General features: G+C 41.2%; 1 protein-coding gene across 2 annotated transcripts in view; it reads right to left on the minus strand.

Annotated features, from left to right (window-relative positions):
- Positions 1-6,207: 6,207 nt before the first annotated feature.
- The window catches only part of PXDNL (peroxidasin like), a 330,955-nt gene continuing 317,333 nt past the window's right edge, over positions 6,208-19,829 (minus strand). For both annotated transcript variants that reach the window (XM_030795454.1, XM_030795455.1), the window contains 2 exons: positions 7,426-7,539; positions 6,208-6,653 (listed from right to left, as the gene is read on the minus strand). In XM_030795454.1, coding sequence (XP_030651314.1) covers positions 6,522-6,653; positions 7,426-7,539 — 246 coding nt within the window. In that variant the 3' untranslated portion in view covers positions 6,208-6,521. The remainder of the gene's footprint in view (positions 6,654-7,425; positions 7,540-19,829) is intronic.

Consider the following 19,829-nt stretch of genomic DNA (forward strand, 5'->3'; position numbering starts at 1 on the left):
GAAGAATGGATGAGAGCAAAAGAAAATTTAAATAATTCATAAATGTCAGAGTTTTACAGAAACCAAACGAAGGATTTTAACATGAGGGAAATGAGAAGATAGTGCATTCATTAAAAGAGGCATGTACTAAAAGTAACTGGGGAGCAATCTGATTCTTGCAACCCAAACTGCTTTAAATTTTTCAACATGCCATCAGTCACAATATATAAACCAAAGAATCTACTCTGAAGAATTTGTTTCTTTACTGGCCCTGTTTTCATATAACAATAACTAAACCCAGTTATAATAAATACGAAAGGGTTTGGAACTATTTGCAGCAACTAATGTAAACAGCGTTCTTTACAAAAATAAGGACAAAATAAAGAATTCCTGGAGATCCAGATGCCTGGATTTTCTAATCTGGATTATTTTAATTGAGTGAAGAAATCATAACTGTATTTTATCACAGGAGGAGAGTGCAGAAGGATCTTAACCACATATGGTTTACGATTTGCTTTTGAAGTTTTGTCTTGTATAATTTATGCATTAAAAATACAGTTTGTCACCAGGGACAGCGGCTGATGCCTGTAATCCCAGCACTTTGGGAGGCCAAGGTGGGCAGATCATTTGAGGTCAAGAGTTCGAGACCAGCCTGCCAACATGGTGAAACACTGTCTCTACTAAAAATTCAAAAATCAGCTGGACTTGTTGGTGCGTGCCTGTAATCCCAGCTACTTGGGAAGCTGAGGCAGGAGAATCGCTTGAACCAGGGGGATGGAGGTTGCTGTGAGCCGAGATCATGCCACTACACTCCAGTGACATGTGACAGTGCCTCAAAAAAAATTAAATTAAAAAAATGAAATGTAGTTTGAGTGGAGGTAGGAGAAAGGTCAGACAAGACTCTGGGACTATATATATATATATATACACACACAAATATATACAAGCATATACACATGCATATACAAATACATATATGTACATGATACACACATACACTGTGTGTATGTATATTCCAAAGAAACATTGCTTCTGTGACAGTATCAGTCAAATAAGTTGGTTTGCATGACTCTTCTATTTTCATTTAAACTTCAAATCCTTTGAGAGCTTAGGAGGACATCCTTTACATTTTCTGCTGCTTAACATCTGAGGCAACATGATATTCAGTACTCTAAGAAGCAGTGTTGTTTTTTTTCAAGGCATATAACTGACTTTTAACATACGGTCCCATGCCACAATGCCGTGACTACACATACTGGTTATAAAACAGGCATTATACATTTTGGCCATCATTATGCTCTTTTTTTTGAGACAGAGTCTCGCTCAGTCACCCGGGTTGGAGTGCAGTGGCACCATCTCGGTTCACTGCAAGCTCCACCTCCTGGGTTCATGCCATTCTCCTGCCTCAGCCTCCTGAGTAGCTGGGACTGGAGGCACCGGCCACCACGCCCGGCTAATTTTTTATATTTTTTTAGTAGAGACGGGGTTTCACCGTGTTAGCCAGGATGGTCGTGATCTTCTGACCTCGTGATCTGCCCTTCTCGGCCTCCCAAAGTGCTGAGATTACAGGCGTGAGCCACCGCGCCCGGCATTTTTTTTTTTTTTTTTAGAAGGAGTCTTACTCTGCCGCTCAGACTGGAGTGCAGTGGCACAATCTCGGCTCACTGCAACCTCTGCCTCCTGAGTTCTAGTGATTCTCCTGTCTCAGCCTCCAGAGTAGCAGGGATTACAGGTGTGCTCCACCATGCCTGGGTAATTTTTGTAATTTTAGTAGAGACAGGACTTCGCCGTGTTGGCCAGGCTGGTCTGAAACTCCTGACCTCGGCTGATCCACCCGCCTCGGCCTCCCAAAGTATTGGGATTACAGGCATGAGCCACCGTGCCCGGCCTCATGCTCTCTTTTTTTAAAGATACCATTTCAAATGCCTTGTCATTCCCAATAGCAGTGATATCTCAACAGACAGGTGATTCCTAAGCAGTCATCAACTAGAAGGCTCTACTTCGGTGTTTTTTCCCCACTGGGTATTTTTATAACCCTCCACTGCTAGTGCAGAGGGGAGACAGTGACTAAAGGACTGTCACTTTCTTTCCAAAATGTTCTAAGATTCAAGCTTATTTCTCATATTTTCCATTACTCCCTTCCACCCCAAACGCCTACAGTGGTGCAGCCCATGCATCAGAGTCTTGTGTATCAAGTGTTCTGTGCTTACCTGTGGTCAGAGAACTGCAGAGGCTAAAAATAGAAATCATTCAGATGTGATCAAAGTGAACTAATGCTCATCACTCAATTATACTTCACAATTATAACTGCTTTCCACAAGTTTTGATATATATATATTTTTACTTTTTAGTTTTGGGTTCAGTCTAAATATTTTATAATTTCCATTGTAATTTCTTTTTTTATGAAAGTGTATGTTTTTTTATGAAAGTGTATGTATAAGCTACCACTACCATTTTGTTAATTATTAGTTTTCTATTTTGATTGTATTTGTTATGAAGTAACATACAGTGTAAAATACCACTTGATCACTGAAATTTGTTAAATTATAAAGTGCAACACAGAGTCAGTTTTTCAAAATGTTTCTTATTTTCCACCAGCTCCATTCCTTCTCTTAGTATCCTTCAGAATTTTTTACTATCTTAAATTCTTGGGGTGCTAATAATCCTATTTGTTGTGATTCTTTACTAATCTGTGTGATGAGCCATTTCCTCATATAGTTTGTGATTTCTTTATTGGGACAGGGCAACTGTTCACATGCGTTTCCCAGCTTGAGATTTCCAAACCTTAAGGCTAGTGTCAATTTGGCTGCAGACCTCCACAGGCCATGAGATAAGAGTTTCTTCCATCCCAAGCTGGGAATAGAAAGGACCTTCTCTGCAGCATCCCTGGACTGGAGATCAGATTTTCCAGGTAACCTCCATGGGAAGGACGTCCTAAGAAAGCAACTTGGTTTATGTTCATAGTGTTGTCCTGGCCCCAGGCTGCACCATCCAATCCCGAGTGTGAATTTAAAACACCAGCCTCTACTGGGCCCTATATCTGACTTTATTTTGCCCCTGGCTTGTGTTTTATATCTCTTGAATTAGGTTCCTTCTGTTAGAAAACTCAGAGATTTTCTGTGATTTTTTCCTCTCATATTGAATTACATATATCATGCTCTGTATTATATTTTGTTCAGCATTTTAGAAATGTGAAACAGAACAGGATTCTGGTTAGTTCAGTTTTCCATGTCATTAGAAATTTGGGGCATGGGTTTAAAACATAAAACATAGTCTTGCAGACTCTTTGCACTTCTAGTGTCTGGGCTTTGATTTAACACTGGCCACTAGAGCTCCTTGTCTTCACTGTGCATGGTTCATCACCAGGATCAAATTGGAATGTTCTCCAGATTCATCAGCATAGATCTATGTGGTTCCAGCCTACTCGTTCAGCTCTGCCTCCATGCTCTGCCCTTCAGAGTTACTGGCACATCCAGTTCATGTGTTTTACCTTTATACATTTTTTCTTTCTTTTGTGGGCAAACGATACCATATTGTCAATCACATATTACATGCCCTGACAGCAAGTCGTGTTGCTTCTTTCACATGCTTTTCCAAAAAACAGATTACTTAATACTTTCCACTTCTAAACAATTCTAAATTTCTAAAAATCCAGGTTCTCTTCTAACTTGACTTAGTTCCTTTTCTCTCAAGATATCATTACCACTTCACATGTGTAAGTCTTATCAGCTTACGTAGCCTTTACCCAGCTCATTTATTTTGATGTGGTACTTTCTTTTAAAATCTGATAAATGGAAATTTCTACTACACACACACAAAGGCACATATACACATACACATACACACACACACACACACACACACACACACATCCTAAAACTAAAAATAGTCATTACACTTAGACTGGAGAAATGAAGGGCAGGGTATATCTTTGGGAAATACTGGAAATTTTTACCATTTCCAATATTATTTTCAATAATAAAAACAACATTAAAAACATAGAAAAATAAGTGTTATACAGTAAAATATACAAAGCAAAAAGCAATTTATATGACTGAATTATAATGATGTCTATGAAGTTGGCTGAATTTTCAAGTTATCTTGTCAATCGACATACAATTTTTAAAATCCTCATGTAGTCAATCCAGTTCCATTTGAAATGATAATTTCATTGTGTTATTTTGATATTTGTTTATGTTATATGAGCCAGTCATATTAACCATGTGACATCCAAGTTAACATGTGGTCAGTGTGTAAAAAATTAAATGAGCAATCACATTGGTCTTGCCTAAATGGCAGTAAGATGAAACAACGGCAAATGAATATTATGAGAAACCTAAACTTTACAAAGTTCATTCGTAATTGTCATTTGTTTTTGTTTGTTTGTTTGTTTGTTTTTGAGACGGAGTCCTGCTCCGTAGCCCAGGCTGGAGTGCAGTGGCATGATCTCGGCTCACTGCAAGCTCCGCCTCCCAGTTTCACGCCATTCTCCTGCCTCAGCCTCCCCAGCAGCTGGGACTACAGGCACACACCACCACGCCCAGCTAATTTTTTGTATTTTTAGTAGAGACGGGGTTTCACCATGTTAGCCAGGATGGTTTCGATCTCCTGACCTTGTGATCCACCCGCCTTGGCCTCCCAAAGTGCTGGTATTACAGGTGTGAGCCACCGCGCCCGGCCAGTAATTGTCATTTGTTACTGTCATCTGCAGGTAAGCTTACTGTGACTGTTTCTGAGGAACGCATTACACTTACATTCATAAGATGTAGCTGCATTTCACAATGTTGGGTCTTAAAAGGCCACCAAATGTCAAGCATCTGAGATTTGTTAGATTTTATCTTTTAAAACTTAGTATAATTAAAAATTGTTTTGGATTTTGAAAGGCCATGAAATATGAAACTTTTATGGCATATTAGGATTTATCCTTTGAAACCTTTTTAGTAAAAATTAATTTGGATCTTGGGAATCACTAACACACTTTAAAACAATGAAATATACTACAAACTCTAGAAACATCTTTCCTTACTCATGATACAAAAGCCACCAGAATATTTTCTCCAAAACTAATACCGCATTTTACAAAAGAACTCTAAATATTGGGAAATGATGCCTATTTTTAAAAGTTTATTTTGTGATTGAAAAACAGTAGCGCTCTCTCTTCGAGGCCCTCTCTTGGCAGCACACTACATGAACTCTTTCCTCAAAGGGTCTGGCTGTCATGGTGGCTTATGCTTGTAATTCCAGTGCTTTGGGAGGCTGAGGAGGGAGGACTGCTTGAGGCCAGAAGTTTGAGATCAGCCTGGGGAACACAGTGAAACCCTATTTCTACAAAATTAAAAAAAACCAATTAGTTGGACATGGTGGCATGCACCTGTAGTCCCACCTACTCAAGAGGCTGAGATGAGACTATTGCTTAAGCCCAGGAGGTGGAGCTGCAGTGAGCCGTGATGGCACCACTGCACTCCAGCCTGGGTGACAGAGTGAGAACTTGTCTCAAAAAAAAATAAAATAAAAAGTGTTAGCACAAAGTATTCTTTAAAAAGATCTATCAACCCCACATATGGGTACATATTTTTATATCAGATTTTAAAGGCTCTGATCTAATATGAAGTGAAAATCACCTAAATTACTTAATACTCAATTCTGAGTATAAATACACTTGTCTATGGGGTTCTGTGTCAAATGCTGTAAGAAAGTGCCCAAATTAGAAGAACCCCACAGCAACACCTTTTGTAAAAGTCAGAAACACTTTCAAGTCTGCTTACAGTAAATTCGGATTGCTCCTGAATTTCAGGCTTGGTTATATTTCAATTTTGACATCTTAGGAATGGCAATAATGACAAGTAAGAGGAAGGTGAATATTGAGCAGTTCTACTTTAAAGTCTCTTTCTCTCAGAGTTTGCATTTTTCAGCCACATGCACAACTAACAAGCTCTCTAAAATAATGATATTCCTTCACTGACTTTTTCCTTATGTCCGAGGACTTAGCGACTAATGAAGGTTAAGATAAGTGCTTTCTCAGCAAAATCTGACAATTGTTTAGGTTGTAGATCTGAGAGAGGGGAGTCAGTGGGGAGAACAGCATCACAACATTGTCATGAATGTATCACAGACCCTTCCAGATGTTTTCTGTAAGTGCAAAACTCATTATTTCAAAATTCCTGTAGATTATGAAATCTTGAAACCTCTCTGAATTCCAAAATTAGAGATTTTCCACACTACTCATATTTTTTTTAATATTCCATGACATTCTTTTTATTTCCAGGTGTGTTATATAAAACTGACAGCTTACAGTAAGAAATATTTCTTATGATAAAACACTTCCTATGCACTTTATTGCTTTTAGTTTTGAATTATTTCAAGGTGTGTTAGAAAATGAAAAAAAATAAAAGATCTTCAGTATCCATAAGATTAGATGAGCTAAGTTGCTTAAGTCAGTGGTTTCCATATCAACAATGTGACTACAAGTTAAAAGTTCTGAAGTCCTAAGTGTCTCTTCCTGAGAAATTTCCCATTTAGGGCTCAAGAGCACAAAAGTTTTATTAGCGCTTCTCTGGGGAATCAGTTGGCATTCCTCGGTCTCTGCAAACTGGACAGCAGCTTCCTTTCACCAATTCAGGACTGGGACAGGGAGCCGGGGGACAAATGTCCACCACACAGGTGACCTGGCCACTCTGAAAGGCAACATGCACATATCACCTCCATGTTTCTTATAGTCAAAGTACTTAAAAGACAAATAAATGTTTCTTGTAATACATAATCTAATAAGCTGACTGTCTCAATATAATAAAAATTGCTCATGGTATGAGTTCATTTTTTTCATGGTTTCTATTCATTCTTTCTTTCTACACATTTGCAGCACAAAGAGCAAGGCTGCCTTATAAAATGTTACCTACCTTACTGTACCATATGGTAGGATTAGCTGACTAAGTTCATGCATTTCTAGATGGCTGGAAAGAATCAGCTCTGTTCAAAAAGCAAACTAAATAAGGAATACAGAGAATTTTTATTTTCTTTTGTTTTGGTGGACACCATGACAATACTTTTTTTATTTTTCCATAGAATTGTGTAGTTTACCAAGTGCCTTTAGGCAGCGTTTATAGTGAGCCTGACTGGAGAATAACGAGATGAACTCAAGTCCCAGGTTGGCTGTTTACTTGTTGACATAAACTTCCTTAGCCTTGGTTCCCTTGTCCATCAGTGAACATGGAAAAAGCTCGTGGTCTGTGGTGACTGCTCATTAGATTGTGACTATACTCTTTTAATTAATAAGCAAAAGCCTCAAAATTTCACACCAGTACCTTGATCTTAAAAATATGCCTAGAATCTATTAACATAAAATATATATATTTTTCTCCTTTTGAATTTTACAAGTATGCTTCAACTGGCTGGCTAGGAGAAGTAAAATAGGCGGAGTTGGACGGGAAAACTTCTCGCAGCACAAACCTCACAGACGCAGTGAGTGCAGTCTTCTTTCATCCAGCGCTCCTCGGCCTTCCTTGGAACCCCTTTAACATCTGTACACCCTGCCTGCCTCAGGCGTCCCTCCAGCTTGTTTATCTGAAAGGGGAGGCGAAGGAAAGAAGAGTGGGAATTGAAGCAGATAGCAACAAAGCCAGTCAATAACATGGTTTGATGAAATGCTCTATTCTGTAAGCACACACCTAGAAAGCAAAAGAAACTTCAAAGCCTACATAATTTTTCTGAACATTTTCCCCCAGAACTTAATGAGCTTGAATCATCCAGTATCCAAACTAATGAACAGTTCTGTAGGTGTTAAAAAATATTGAGCATGGACCTAGAGTCTGAAACAGTTAATTTCTAAAGGAAGGGGAATTAAAATCAAATGAATGAAATTACATATTTGGAAAATCTTCTCAATAAGTATAAATGTAAATTCAACTAATAAGTATTTTATTTACTTTTTGTCGCCCAAGTTGTTATAAAATAATATTTATTTAACAAATATTTATGAAGTTTCAAAGATGAAAGCAAGCAGACCAGGGTCTCTCCGACTTTACAATTTGGTAGAAAGGCCAATAAACCACAGCTATAAGCCATTAGATAATGAGGGTCTTTAGTAATCCCAAGGGGAGGAGAAGGGAAGTTGATATGGTTTGGCTTTGTGTCCCCACCCAATCTCATGTTGAATTGTAATTCCAAATGCTGGGGGAGGGACCTGGTGGGAGGTGATTGGATCTTGGGGGCAGATTTCCCCCATGCTGTTCTCATGATAGTGAATTCTCATGAGATCTGATGGTTTAAAGGTGTGTGGCAGTTCCTCCCCCATTTGCTCTCTCTCTCCTGCTGCCATGTGAAGAAGGTGCTTGCTTCGCCTTTGCCTTCCACCATGATTGTAAGCTTCCTGAGGCCTCCCAGTCATGCTTCCTGTTAACCCTATGGAACTGTAAGTCAACTAAACCTATTTTCTTCATAAATTTCCCAGTGTCAGGTAGTTCTTTATAACAGTGTGAGAATGAACTAACACAGAAGCCACACTCAGTTCTGTGTCAGGGAATGAGGGGATGCCTGATATTATGGACTGAACTGTGTTCCCCCAAAATTCGTAAGTTGAAGCCCTAATCCCCAATATGATTATATTTGGGCATAGGGCCGCAAAGGATGTAATGAAGGTTAAATTAGGTCATGGGAGTGGAGCTCTAATCCAATAGCATTGGTGTCCTTGTAAAAAGAGGAAGAGACACCAGATGTGCTCACACAGCGAAGGCCATGTGAGGACACAGGGAGAAGGTGGCCATCAGCAAGCCAAAGTGTGAGGCCTTGGAAGAAACCATCCCTGCTGACACTTTGATCATGGACTTTCAGCCTCCAGAACTGTGAAAAAACAAACTGTTTAATTTACCCATTCTCTTGTATTCTGCTATGGTGCCAGAGCAGACTAATATACGATATATGGAGAAAAGCATTTGAGCTGTGAAAGATGACCATGTCTTTCAGGAGAACAAGCAGGGAAAAGGCATTTCAGGCAAATGGAAAAGCAAATATGTGTTAAAGCATGGGCACCACAAACAGATCAGTATTTCAAAAATGTACATTTCTCTTCCCTCCTTTGTTGGGGAGATCCACAGAGAACACGTTAGTGGGAACTGAGGTGGGATGAGCAGATGGCAAAGAAAATTAGGCCCTTAAAAGTCACATAAATTAATTAAGTGCAGTCTCCAGGCAATGGGAAATAACATCACAATAATCACTCCAGTGGCAACATGAAGGATCACTGGTGAGAAACTAACATGGAGACCAATATGGGCTCCACTGAGGAAGGAGGGAGTGAGACTAAAAAAGCCATGTAGCAGGTAGAGGAGATTGGCTAGATGTGGGTTTAAGGAGAAAAGAAGAACGCAAAAAATCATGATGAACTCAGACTTCATTTAGAAAGCAAAAAGTCTTGATGTGAAAGAATTTTGATTCTGTAAATTCTTTTCACCGCTTTTGTGTTGAAGTAGGACAGGAGAGTTGGCTCTTGGAAGATAATTTAGCATAAGTGCCTACACTTGGGCAGTGGCATCCACCCAGTCATTACTCAATAGATATATTCAGTACTTGATATGTACCAGCTAATACACTAATAAACTAGCAGGACTTGGCCCCTGACTTTAGGTGAGCAGTGAGAATGGAGAGGATGATAAGACAAATATTACATTGCAGGCTTGAATGACAAGGCTTCACAGTAACCAGATGTGAACCAAATAATCCATTGCTTGAGTGGGGTCATGGGTTTGAAGTACGAAAATCACAAAAAAATCTCTGAAGATATTAATGAATATGTCCTAGCAGACTAGGACACATAGCAAACTTTTATTTCCAAAAACACTGGGAAAATGCATATCTATTCTAAACTTTAGGAACTTAGGACAGTAAAGCTTTTTCAAATTTAAATAAAATAACAAATTAATAAATTATTTAAGGGAAATAGTTTTGCTTTTTTTGTTTTGTTTTGTTTTTTGAGACAGTCTCGCTCTGTCACCCAGGCTGGAATGTAGTGGCATGATCATGGCTTACTGTATCCTCAACCTCCTGGGCTCAAGTGATCATCCCTCCTCAGCCTTCCAGGTAGCTGGAACCACTGGTGTACACCACCAAGTCCAGCTAATTTTTTGTTGTTGCTGTTGTTTTGTAAAGATGGGGTCTCGCTGTGTTACCCAGGCTGATCCTAACCTCCTGGGCTCAAGCAATCCTTCTGTCTTGGCTTCCCAAAGTGCTGGGATTACAGGCTTAAACCACCACACCCTGCTCTAAGGAGGGAAATAAATAGTTTAAGAATCTTGTATGTACCAGGCTGGGTGCAGTGGCTCACGCCTGTAATCCCAGCACTTTGGGAGGCTGAGGCAGGGGGATCACCTGAGATCAGAAGTTCAAGACCAGCCGGGTCAACATGGTGAAACCCCGTCTCTACTAAATATACAAAAAAATTAGCCAGGCGTAGTGGTGGGCGCCTGTAATCCCAGCTACTTGGGGGGCCGAGGCAGGATAATTACTTGAACCCAGGAGGTGGAAGTTGTAGTGAGCCGAGATCATGCCATTGTGCTCCAGCCTGGGTGACAAGAGCAAAACTTCGTCTCAAAAAAAAAATAAAATAAAAAAAAATAAAAATAAAAGAATCTTGTATGGACCATAAGTATAAGAAATACAGTGCATGGCACTTTTGTTCCAGGCTTAACTAAAAAGTCTTGATAATAAAAGGATGTAACTTTCCTTTTCCTATCACCCCATGTGTTCATTGTTAGTATATAGAAATGCCATTAATTTTTTATATGTTTATCTTGGGTTTATGTTGTATCCTGTAACCTTGCTCAACTCATGTATTCATTTTAGCAGTATTTTTGTAGATTCCGTGAGATTTTCTATGTAGGCAGCTGTATCATCTGAAAATAGTTTTATTTCTTCCTTTTCAATCTATAGGCCTTTTCCTTTTCTTGACTTATTGCACTGGCAAGAACTTCCAGCATTAGGTTGAATAAGAGTGGTGAGAATGGACATCCTTGCCTTGTTTGCAATACCTTGCAGTTTTATGGGGAAAGCATTCAAGCATTCACCATTCAACATGTAAATGGCAGGGTGATGTTTCCCCTTTTGCTGCTTTCAAAATGTTTTCCTTTTTATTTTGTTGTCAAAAGTGTGACTAGGATGTGTCTTGGTGTGCATTTCTTTGGAATTGTCCTCACCTTCTCTCTTCTTTCTATCCAAGACTTGAATGACACAAATGTTGGATGTTTTATTATAATCCCACAGGCTTCTGAGGCTCTGCTCGTCTTGTTTTTGTGTAAGCTGTCTCTGTTGTTGAGAATGTATAATTGCTAGTCTTCTATCTTCCAGTTCACGGATTCTTTCCCCTCTGCTCTATATTCAGTTTTGAGCCCATTGACTGATCTTTTTTATTTCTGTTATTGTAGTTTTCAGTTCCAAAATTTCCATCTGGTTTCTTTTTGTGTCTTGTATTACTTTGATGAAAATTTTCATCCATTTTTCATTTGTGTCCAATGTGTTTGAAATTGTTCATTGAAGCATTTTTTATGACTGCTTTATTTATTTATTTGTTTGTTTATTTTGAGACAGAGTCTCACTCTGTTGCCCAGGCTGGAGTGCAGTGGCGTGATCTTGGCTCCCTGCAACCTCCTGCCTCAGCCTCCTGAGTAGCTGGGATTACAGGCATGCACCACCACACCCGGCTAATTTTTGTATTTTTAACAGAGAAAGGGTTTCATCATGTTGGTCAGACCGGTCTCAAACTCCTGACCTTGTGATCCGCCCGCCTCGGCCTCCCAAAATGCTAGGATTACAGGTGTGAGCCACTGTGCCCAGCTTATGACTGCTTTGAAATCTTTTTCAGATAACTGCAACACCTCTATCACTTCAGTGTTGATTGCCTTTTTTCATTTCATTTGGGATCTTCTTGGTTCTTGGTATGATGAATAATTTCCTATTGAAACCTGGAGGCTTTGGATCTTACTTAAGCCTTCTATTTTAGGTGTTTTCCTCTGAAACTGCTCTGGCATGGGAAGAGGGGTCCCACATCATTACTGCCATGTGGGAATAGAAGTCCAGGTTCCCTCCTCGGCCTCCGTTGACACATAAAGGGGTTCTCTTCATTACTGCTGGGTGTAGTTGGGGTTCTGGCTCCCTGTCAGGCCACCTCATAACCCTCCTGGATGGGAGGCATAGTATTCTGTGACTCCTCCCCACATGGCCTCCATGCACCTCAGGATGGAGAGGGGCAGGGCAGCCTCATCACCCCCTGGTAAATGGAGAGCACCTGGAACCTCCACTAGGCCTTCTCTGCAACCACCCCAGTGAAGAGGGAGGGGAGCTTCATTCCTGCTGGGTGAGGATGGAAGCCCAGGCTCCCCTTGTGACCCCAAGCTTTTGCTTGCAATCATCTGGCAGGATGACTCCCTAGTTTCCTACTTGGCTTTCTCAGACTGCAGCCTCGAGGGGTCCTTAAGTGCCTCAGTATACCCTGGGGATAGTGAAAGCCACCTCCTCACTTGGTCTTTGCTGGTCTTGCTGGAGGTGGGGGCCACAGTTTCTTCTGTGCCGTTTGGCTGGGGTAGAGTGGTTATAGTCTAGAAGTTACCTGTATTGCTAGGCCTCCACTTTTCTGGTCTGTTGTCTAGAGGGACTCAGGTTTTGTTGGGCCTTTTTCTGTGTCCATTGATGTGCTCAGGTTGCTGGCTTCTTCAGTTTCAAGCCTGAGCTACATGAGGAAAAACTACCCAGGAAAGAGCATCACATTGTTCCTGGAGCCCAAGGTCCCTGATCAGTCTGCTTTCTTGCTCTTCACCATTCTGAGTCATCTTATGTTTGTTTTAAACATGATATCCAGGGGTTGTAGCTGTCTATACTATAATCAAGAGGCGTCTGGGTGTGGTGGCTCATGCCTGTAGTCCCAGCACTTTGGGAGGCTGAGGCAGGTGGATCACTTGAGGTCAGGATTTCAAGACCAGCCTGGCCAACATGGTGAAACCCCATCTCTGCTAAAAATACAAAAATTAGCCAAGCGTGGTGGCAGGCGCCTGTAATCCGAGCTACTCAGGAGGCTGAAGCACAAGAATCTCTTGAACCCGTGAAGCAGGGGTTGCAGTGAGCTGAGATTGCACCACTGCATTCTAGCCTGGGTGAGTGAGACTCAGTCTCAGAAAAAAAGTAAAATTAAAATAAAAATAAGTAGGAGGCAAAAATACATCTACTCCGCCTTCCCAGAAATAGAATTCTCATTAAACACTATTTCATGTAACATTTTTACTTAATTTATTCAAACTATTGCAGTTTTAGATTTCCTAAGGATATATAATCAAAAGTGTAGCCTCGTCAGCCTCACTGCATTCCCTAAAAAGCAGCTGCTGTGTCAAAGTAGATAATACTGACAATGACTGCGTCATTGCCCTGCATTCCAGAGGCATCCTTATCTGCATGGTTCCTGCTTGGGGTTGAGCTGCATCACTCCCCAAATTCAAATCTTGAGGTCCTAACCCTCTGTACCTCAGAATGTGATGTTTTTTGGAAATAGGAGTATTGCAGATGTAATTGGTTATGATAAAGTCAGAGTAGAGTGAGCCCCTACTTCAATATGACTGATGCTCTCATAAACAAAGGAAATCTGAACACAGATTGGCACACAGGGATAATCCCATGTGAACAAAAAGACAGAGATCTACAAGCCAAAAAACATCACATTCTGAGGTACTGTCTAATGAGACTTCTATTGCCTACCTCCTTCTGCAACAGGAAGGTATACTCCAGATAGAGATGCTCCTTCCTCTGGGTTGGAAGATTGAAAAACTGTGGAGGAGAGACACAGCTGAACCCCAAAGAGCATGCAACACGAGTGAAAAACAATCCTCCTTGTTGCCGTAAACCAAGATTTGGGTTGTTACTAGAGCGTAACTTAGCAAAACCTGTCTAATTCATGGCTTAATCTAGACCAAGCCACTGTATAAAACGCAAGTGAAAGAAAAAACTCTCATCACAACATCAAGAATCACCAAGTTATCTTCTTCAGTGATGGCCCTGATACAATCATGTAAGTGTCTTTTCACTGGGAGCTGTGCGGAAACAGTTATGGAAAATTTAGAAGAGCTTTCTTATTAACCAATTCATGTTGCTGAAAACCTTTTGTACACAAAATTAAAAGGGGTAATGGAAAGTACTGCAGAATTATAACTACATAAGCTTGAACTATAAAGTCAAGGGCACTCCAAGACTCAATGTTGTAAAGTTCAATACTTTTGCTCAGTGTACTTAAGATGCGTCTCCAGATGTTTTATGCGAGAGCATAGCCCATAAACCTGAAAAGCCACACCTCCTACAAGATACCAGGACTTTTAAATCGGCAAAGAAATCTCTCTCTGTTCAGAAATATGAGTAAAACATAAAGCGACTCCAGTGTTAGTTCCAGCATGTAGCAAGCTTGTAAATCATCACTCCCATCCTCACGACAAGAAAAATTGGACACACTGAAAATCAACAAATTTCTTAGAGAGCTAGGGTTGCAGGGCAAACCACTAAGGTGAAATATGAAGAGACCGGAGGATAAGAAGAGAGGCAGCAACCAAGATCTGCTTACCTGGGACAGACTGACTGAGCATTGAGCCATACTGGTGGGAGCACCCTGATGGTTAGTTTTATGAGTCAGCTTGGAGAGTGCTTTTGGATGAGATTAACATTTAAACTGGTGAATTCTGGGTAAAGCAGATTGCCCTCCATAATGTGGGTGGGCCTCATCCAGTAAGGTGAAAGCCTGAATAGAACACAAATAGCAGCCTCCCAGAGCAAGACTGACTTCTCCAGCAGATGGCTTTCCACTTCATCTGCACCATCAGCTGTCCTGGATCTTCAGCCTGTCAGGCCAAGATTTTGGACTGTCCAGCCTCCATAATGGTGTGAGCCAATGCCTTTTAATACACATATCAGATGGACAGACAGACATTTCCTATTAGTTCTAGTTCTCTGGAGAACTCTGACTAATACAAACTCTTAAATGGTAATTTTAAGAAGTTGCTGGAGGCTTCCTTCACTTTTTTGTTGCAGTCAGGCCCTGAACAAATTGAAGGATATCCCCCCTACACTGGGGAAGGGCACCTGCTTTTCTCAGTCTACCAATCCTAATGCTAATCTCTTCAGAAATACTGTCACAGAAACATCCAGAAATACTGTTTAACCAGATAGCTGGGCATCCCACAATCCAGAAATTGACACATAAAATTAAGTGTCACACTCAAGGTGGCAGGGGAAAGAATCTGTTGACTGAAGATATGCCAATAGTAACTTCCCAAACTAAAATGCAAAGAGAAAACTGAGAATGAAAAACTAACAGAAAATCTAAGAACTACAGGGCAATATAAAAAATGTGAGCATGACAAACTACTAGGTGTTACTGTCTTAGTGAGGTAAGGTATTCAAGAAGTTTACCTTAAAGAAACTTATGAGGTTCTCACAGAAGAGATCCAAGAAAGAAGCCCTCCTGGCCCTGGCAGTGGGAGGGGAAGATATCCTTTGTGAAAAACACCCAGAGCCTTCTCCATAAAAAAGGCCTCTATACCAAGGGGAAGGAACTTGCCAGGGTACAGTACTAAATCCTAAAACAAACTGGGAAAAGAGTCTTACTCACTGCATCCTACTCCAGGCTTCCTGACTCACTTAATCAGGAAAAAGACAACAGAAAAACCAGTGAAATCAATTAGCTGCACACCAGCCAGGGAAAGGAGCAGGAGGTGGAGAAAAAGCCACAGTACTGGAGCAACGCTTGTGAAAATCATAGCCTCAGAACATAAGCCCACTAGAAAGCTGAGGTTTCATCAGAAGATGATAAAATGTTTCCCGTTCCCACACCTGACCAGCACATCAACAAGATGCCAGCATAACAGTGATTACTGCTGAAGCAGCTGAAAGACATAGACTCTCTCTGAGGAAGAATACATAAGAAAGGCCAAAGTCAGTAGGAAAAACAAAAACAAAGACACTGGAGGAATTTAAAGCCATGGCATCTACAGCTACAGGAAACACTAAACACAGCACAGCCCTTTCAATACAAAAACCTAAAGCAAAGGCTTATCAACTACAGTTCCTATTACCCAAGACATCATGTACGGCTTTAAACAAAATTTACGAGGCATGCTCCAAAGAAAGGGAAAAAACACAGTTTTAAGATGCAAAACAAGCATCAGAAGCAGACCCACATGAGACACAGATGTTGAAATTATCTGGCAGGGATAAAAATAACTATGATTAATACATTCATGGCCCTAGTAGAAAAAGTAGTCAATATTCAGGAAAAGATAGGTAATGTAAGTAGAGAGATAAAAATGCTGAAGAAGAATTAAAAGAAAATGCTAGAAATCAAAACTATAACAGAAATGAAGAATGTCTTCAATGGCTTCATCAGTAGACTGAATGTATTAGTCAAGATTCTCCAGGGAAATAAAACCAATAAGACATGAATATAAAGAGATTTACTATAAGGAATTGGATCCTTGTTTATGGAGATTGAGAAGTGCCACAATCTTCTGTCTGCAAGCTGGAGACCCAGGAATGTCAGTGGTATAGTTCAAAGGCTGGGGAGCCAGAGAACAAGTGGTATAGATCAGTCTGAGTCTGAAGACCTGAGAACCAGGGGTGCCGAGGGCAGGAGAGGCTTATGTCCCAACTCAAGGTGTCGGGCACAGTTAATTCAACCTTTCTCCACTTTTTTGTTCCAGTCAGGCCCTGAACAAATTGAAGGATGCCCACCTACACTGGAAGGGGCACCTGCTTTTCTTAGTCCACCAATTTGAATGCTAATCTCTTCAGAAACACCCTCACAGAAACATGAAAAATACTGTTTAACCAGATAGCTGGGCATCCCATGATCCAGAATTTGACACATAAAATTAACTATCACACTCAAGGTGGCAGGGGAAAGAATATGTTGACCTGAAGATATGTCAATAGTAACTTCCCAAACTAAACTGCAAAGAAAAAACTGAGAATGGAAAACTAATATAAAATCTAAGAACTACAGGGCAATATTAAAAAAAAATGTGGCTATTCAGAATCCCTTATAATTCTGTATGAATTTTCGACAGGCTGTTTCATTTCTGCAAAAATGGTGTCTTAGTTTGCTAAGGCTATCATAACAAAATACCACAGACTGGGTAGCCGAAACAACAGAAATTTATTTTCTCACAGTTCTAGAGGCTGAAAGTCCAAAATCAAGGTGCCAGCAGGGTTGATTTCTTCTGAGGCCTTTCTCTTGGCTTGCAGATGGTTATCAACTACATTCACATTATGAGGTACTGGGGATTAGAACTCAACATGAAAATTTGAGGAAAAGACACAATTTAGCCCATAACACTACACCCTTTGAACCCCTAAAATTCATGTCTTTCTCACATGCAAAATAATCAATTCACCCCATCGCAATAGCCCCTAAAGTCTTAATCCATTCCAAGCCTCAAATCTCATTAAAATATCATCTAAACCAATTATGGGTAAAACTAGAGTATGACTGATCCTAAGGGAAAATTCCTCTCAATCTGTGAACCTGAGAAACCAAACAAGTTATTTGCTTTCAGAATACAATGGATAAGGACTTCCGGTAGAACATAGCAGACAGGAGGCAGGACTAGATTGCAGCTCCGGATACTGCAGCATTGTGAAACTTAGCTCCAGATCAACTGCAAGAACAAACCAGCAATCCCAAGAGGATCCACAGACCCTCTGAAGGAAGCAGACTGCTCCTGCAGGACCCAGGAGACACCACAAATACTGTAAGTGCCTCAACTGCAAAAATGGGAAAAGGAGACCCTCCTTTCTTGGACACACACCCCCACTGGAGAAGCTGAAGGTCTGTTTGTGGGAGATGTTCCCAACTTTACCTGGAGCTGAGTTGAGTTAGAGAGCCAAGCTGAGTGAAATACAGGGGTGGAGGAGGCAGCAGGGAGGCCCTGGGAGCTCGCTGAATCCCCAAGCAGCCCATTCCTGCCTAACACCACAGGAATCCATCAGGAGAGAAGCCAGAGGATCAGGGGATAAAATCCCACTGGAGAGGAGGACTTCCCTAGATGAACTTTGTAACAATTTCAGTGGGGACAGAAGCCTCCTAGCCAGAACTCTGGGGAGAGCATGAATCCGGCTTACAGACATCCCAGGCAGGGGAAGAACCAAAGCCCTTTCCTTTCGTAGCTGGGAGGCGGAAAACCTGAAAGCCTCTGGCAAGTTTTCAAGCCCACCCTCTACCTGGAAACAGACTAGGGGCTGTTGCAGGTGGCACAGTGGGAGTGGGACCAGCCCTTCGGTTTGCATGGGAGCTGGGTGAGGCCTGTGGCTGCTGGCTTTTCCTCACTTCCTTGACAACCTGCATGACTCAGCAGAGGCAGCCATAATCCTCCTAGATACTAGGTACACAACTCCAGTGACCTGGGAATCTCATCCCCATCCCCCACAGCAGCACAGCAAGACTAGTCCAAGGAGAATCTAAGCTCACACATGCCCAGCCTGGCCCCCAACTGATGGACACTCCCTACCCACCCTGGTAGCAGAAGACAAAGGACATATAATCTTGGTAGTTCTAGGGCCCACTCCCTCTCTATACTACTACAGTTGATGCTTTCTGCAGAGCACCACCTCCTGGCAGGAGGTCAACCAGCACAAAAATAGAACATTAAACCACCCAAGCTAAGAACCCTCATGGAGTCCACTTCACCCTCTGCCACCTTCACCAGAACAGGTGCTGGCATCCATGGCTGAGAGACCCATAGACAGTTCACATCACAGGTTTCTGTGCAGAAACCACCAGGACCAGCGAGGAGCTGGGTAGACTTGCTGGATGGCTAGACCCAGAAGACACAACAATCACTGCAGTTTGGCTCACAGGAAGCCACAACCACAGGAAAAGGGGGCGAGTACTACATCAAGAGAACACCCTGTAGGACAAAAGAATCTGAGCAACAGCCTTCAGCCCTAGACCTTCCCTCTGACACAGCCTACCCAAATGAGAAGGAACCAGAAAACCAACCCTGGTAATACGACAACACAAGGCTCATCAATGACCCCAAAAATGATACTAGTTCACCAGCAAAGGATCCAAACCAAGAAGAAATCCCTGACTTACCTGAAAAATAATTCAGGAGATTAGTTATTAAGCTAATCAGAGAGGGACCAGAGAAAGGCGAAGCCCAATGCAAGGGCTTGCATCAAAAAAATGATATAAGAAGTGAAGGGAGAAATATTCAATGAAATAGAGTGCTTAAAGAAAAAAACAAAAAATTCAGGAAACTTTGGACACACTTTTAGAAATGTGAAATGCTCTGGAAAGTCTCAGCAATAGAATTGAACAAGTAGAAGAAGGAAATTCAGGGCTCAAAGACAAAGTCTTTGAACTAACCCAATCCAACAACAACAAAGAAAAAAGAATAAGAAAATATGAACAAAGCCTCCAAGAAGTCTGGGATTATGTTAAATGACCAAACCTAAGAATAATCGGTGTTCCTGAGGAAGAAGACAATTCTAAAAGCTTGGAAAACATGTTTGGGGGAATAATCGAGGAAAACTTCCCCAGCCTTGCCAGAGACCTACACGTGCAAATACAAGAAACACAAAGAACACCTGGGAAATTCATTGCAAAAAGATCTTCACCTAGGCATGTTATCATCAGGTTATCCAAAGTTGAGATGAAGGAAAGAATCTTAAGAGCTGTGAGACAGAAGCACCAGGTAACCTGTAAAGGAAAACCTATCAGATTAACAGCAGACTTCTCAGCAGAAACCCTACAAGCTAGAAGGGAGTAGGGCCCTATCTTCAACCTCCTCAAACAAAACAATCTTCAGCCAAGAATTTTGTAGCCAGAGAAACTAAGC

This window comes from Nomascus leucogenys, chromosome 16, assembly GCF_006542625.1.
Source record: "Nomascus leucogenys isolate Asia chromosome 16, Asia_NLE_v1, whole genome shotgun sequence".
NCBI lineage: Eukaryota > Metazoa > Chordata > Mammalia > Primates > Hylobatidae > Nomascus > Nomascus leucogenys.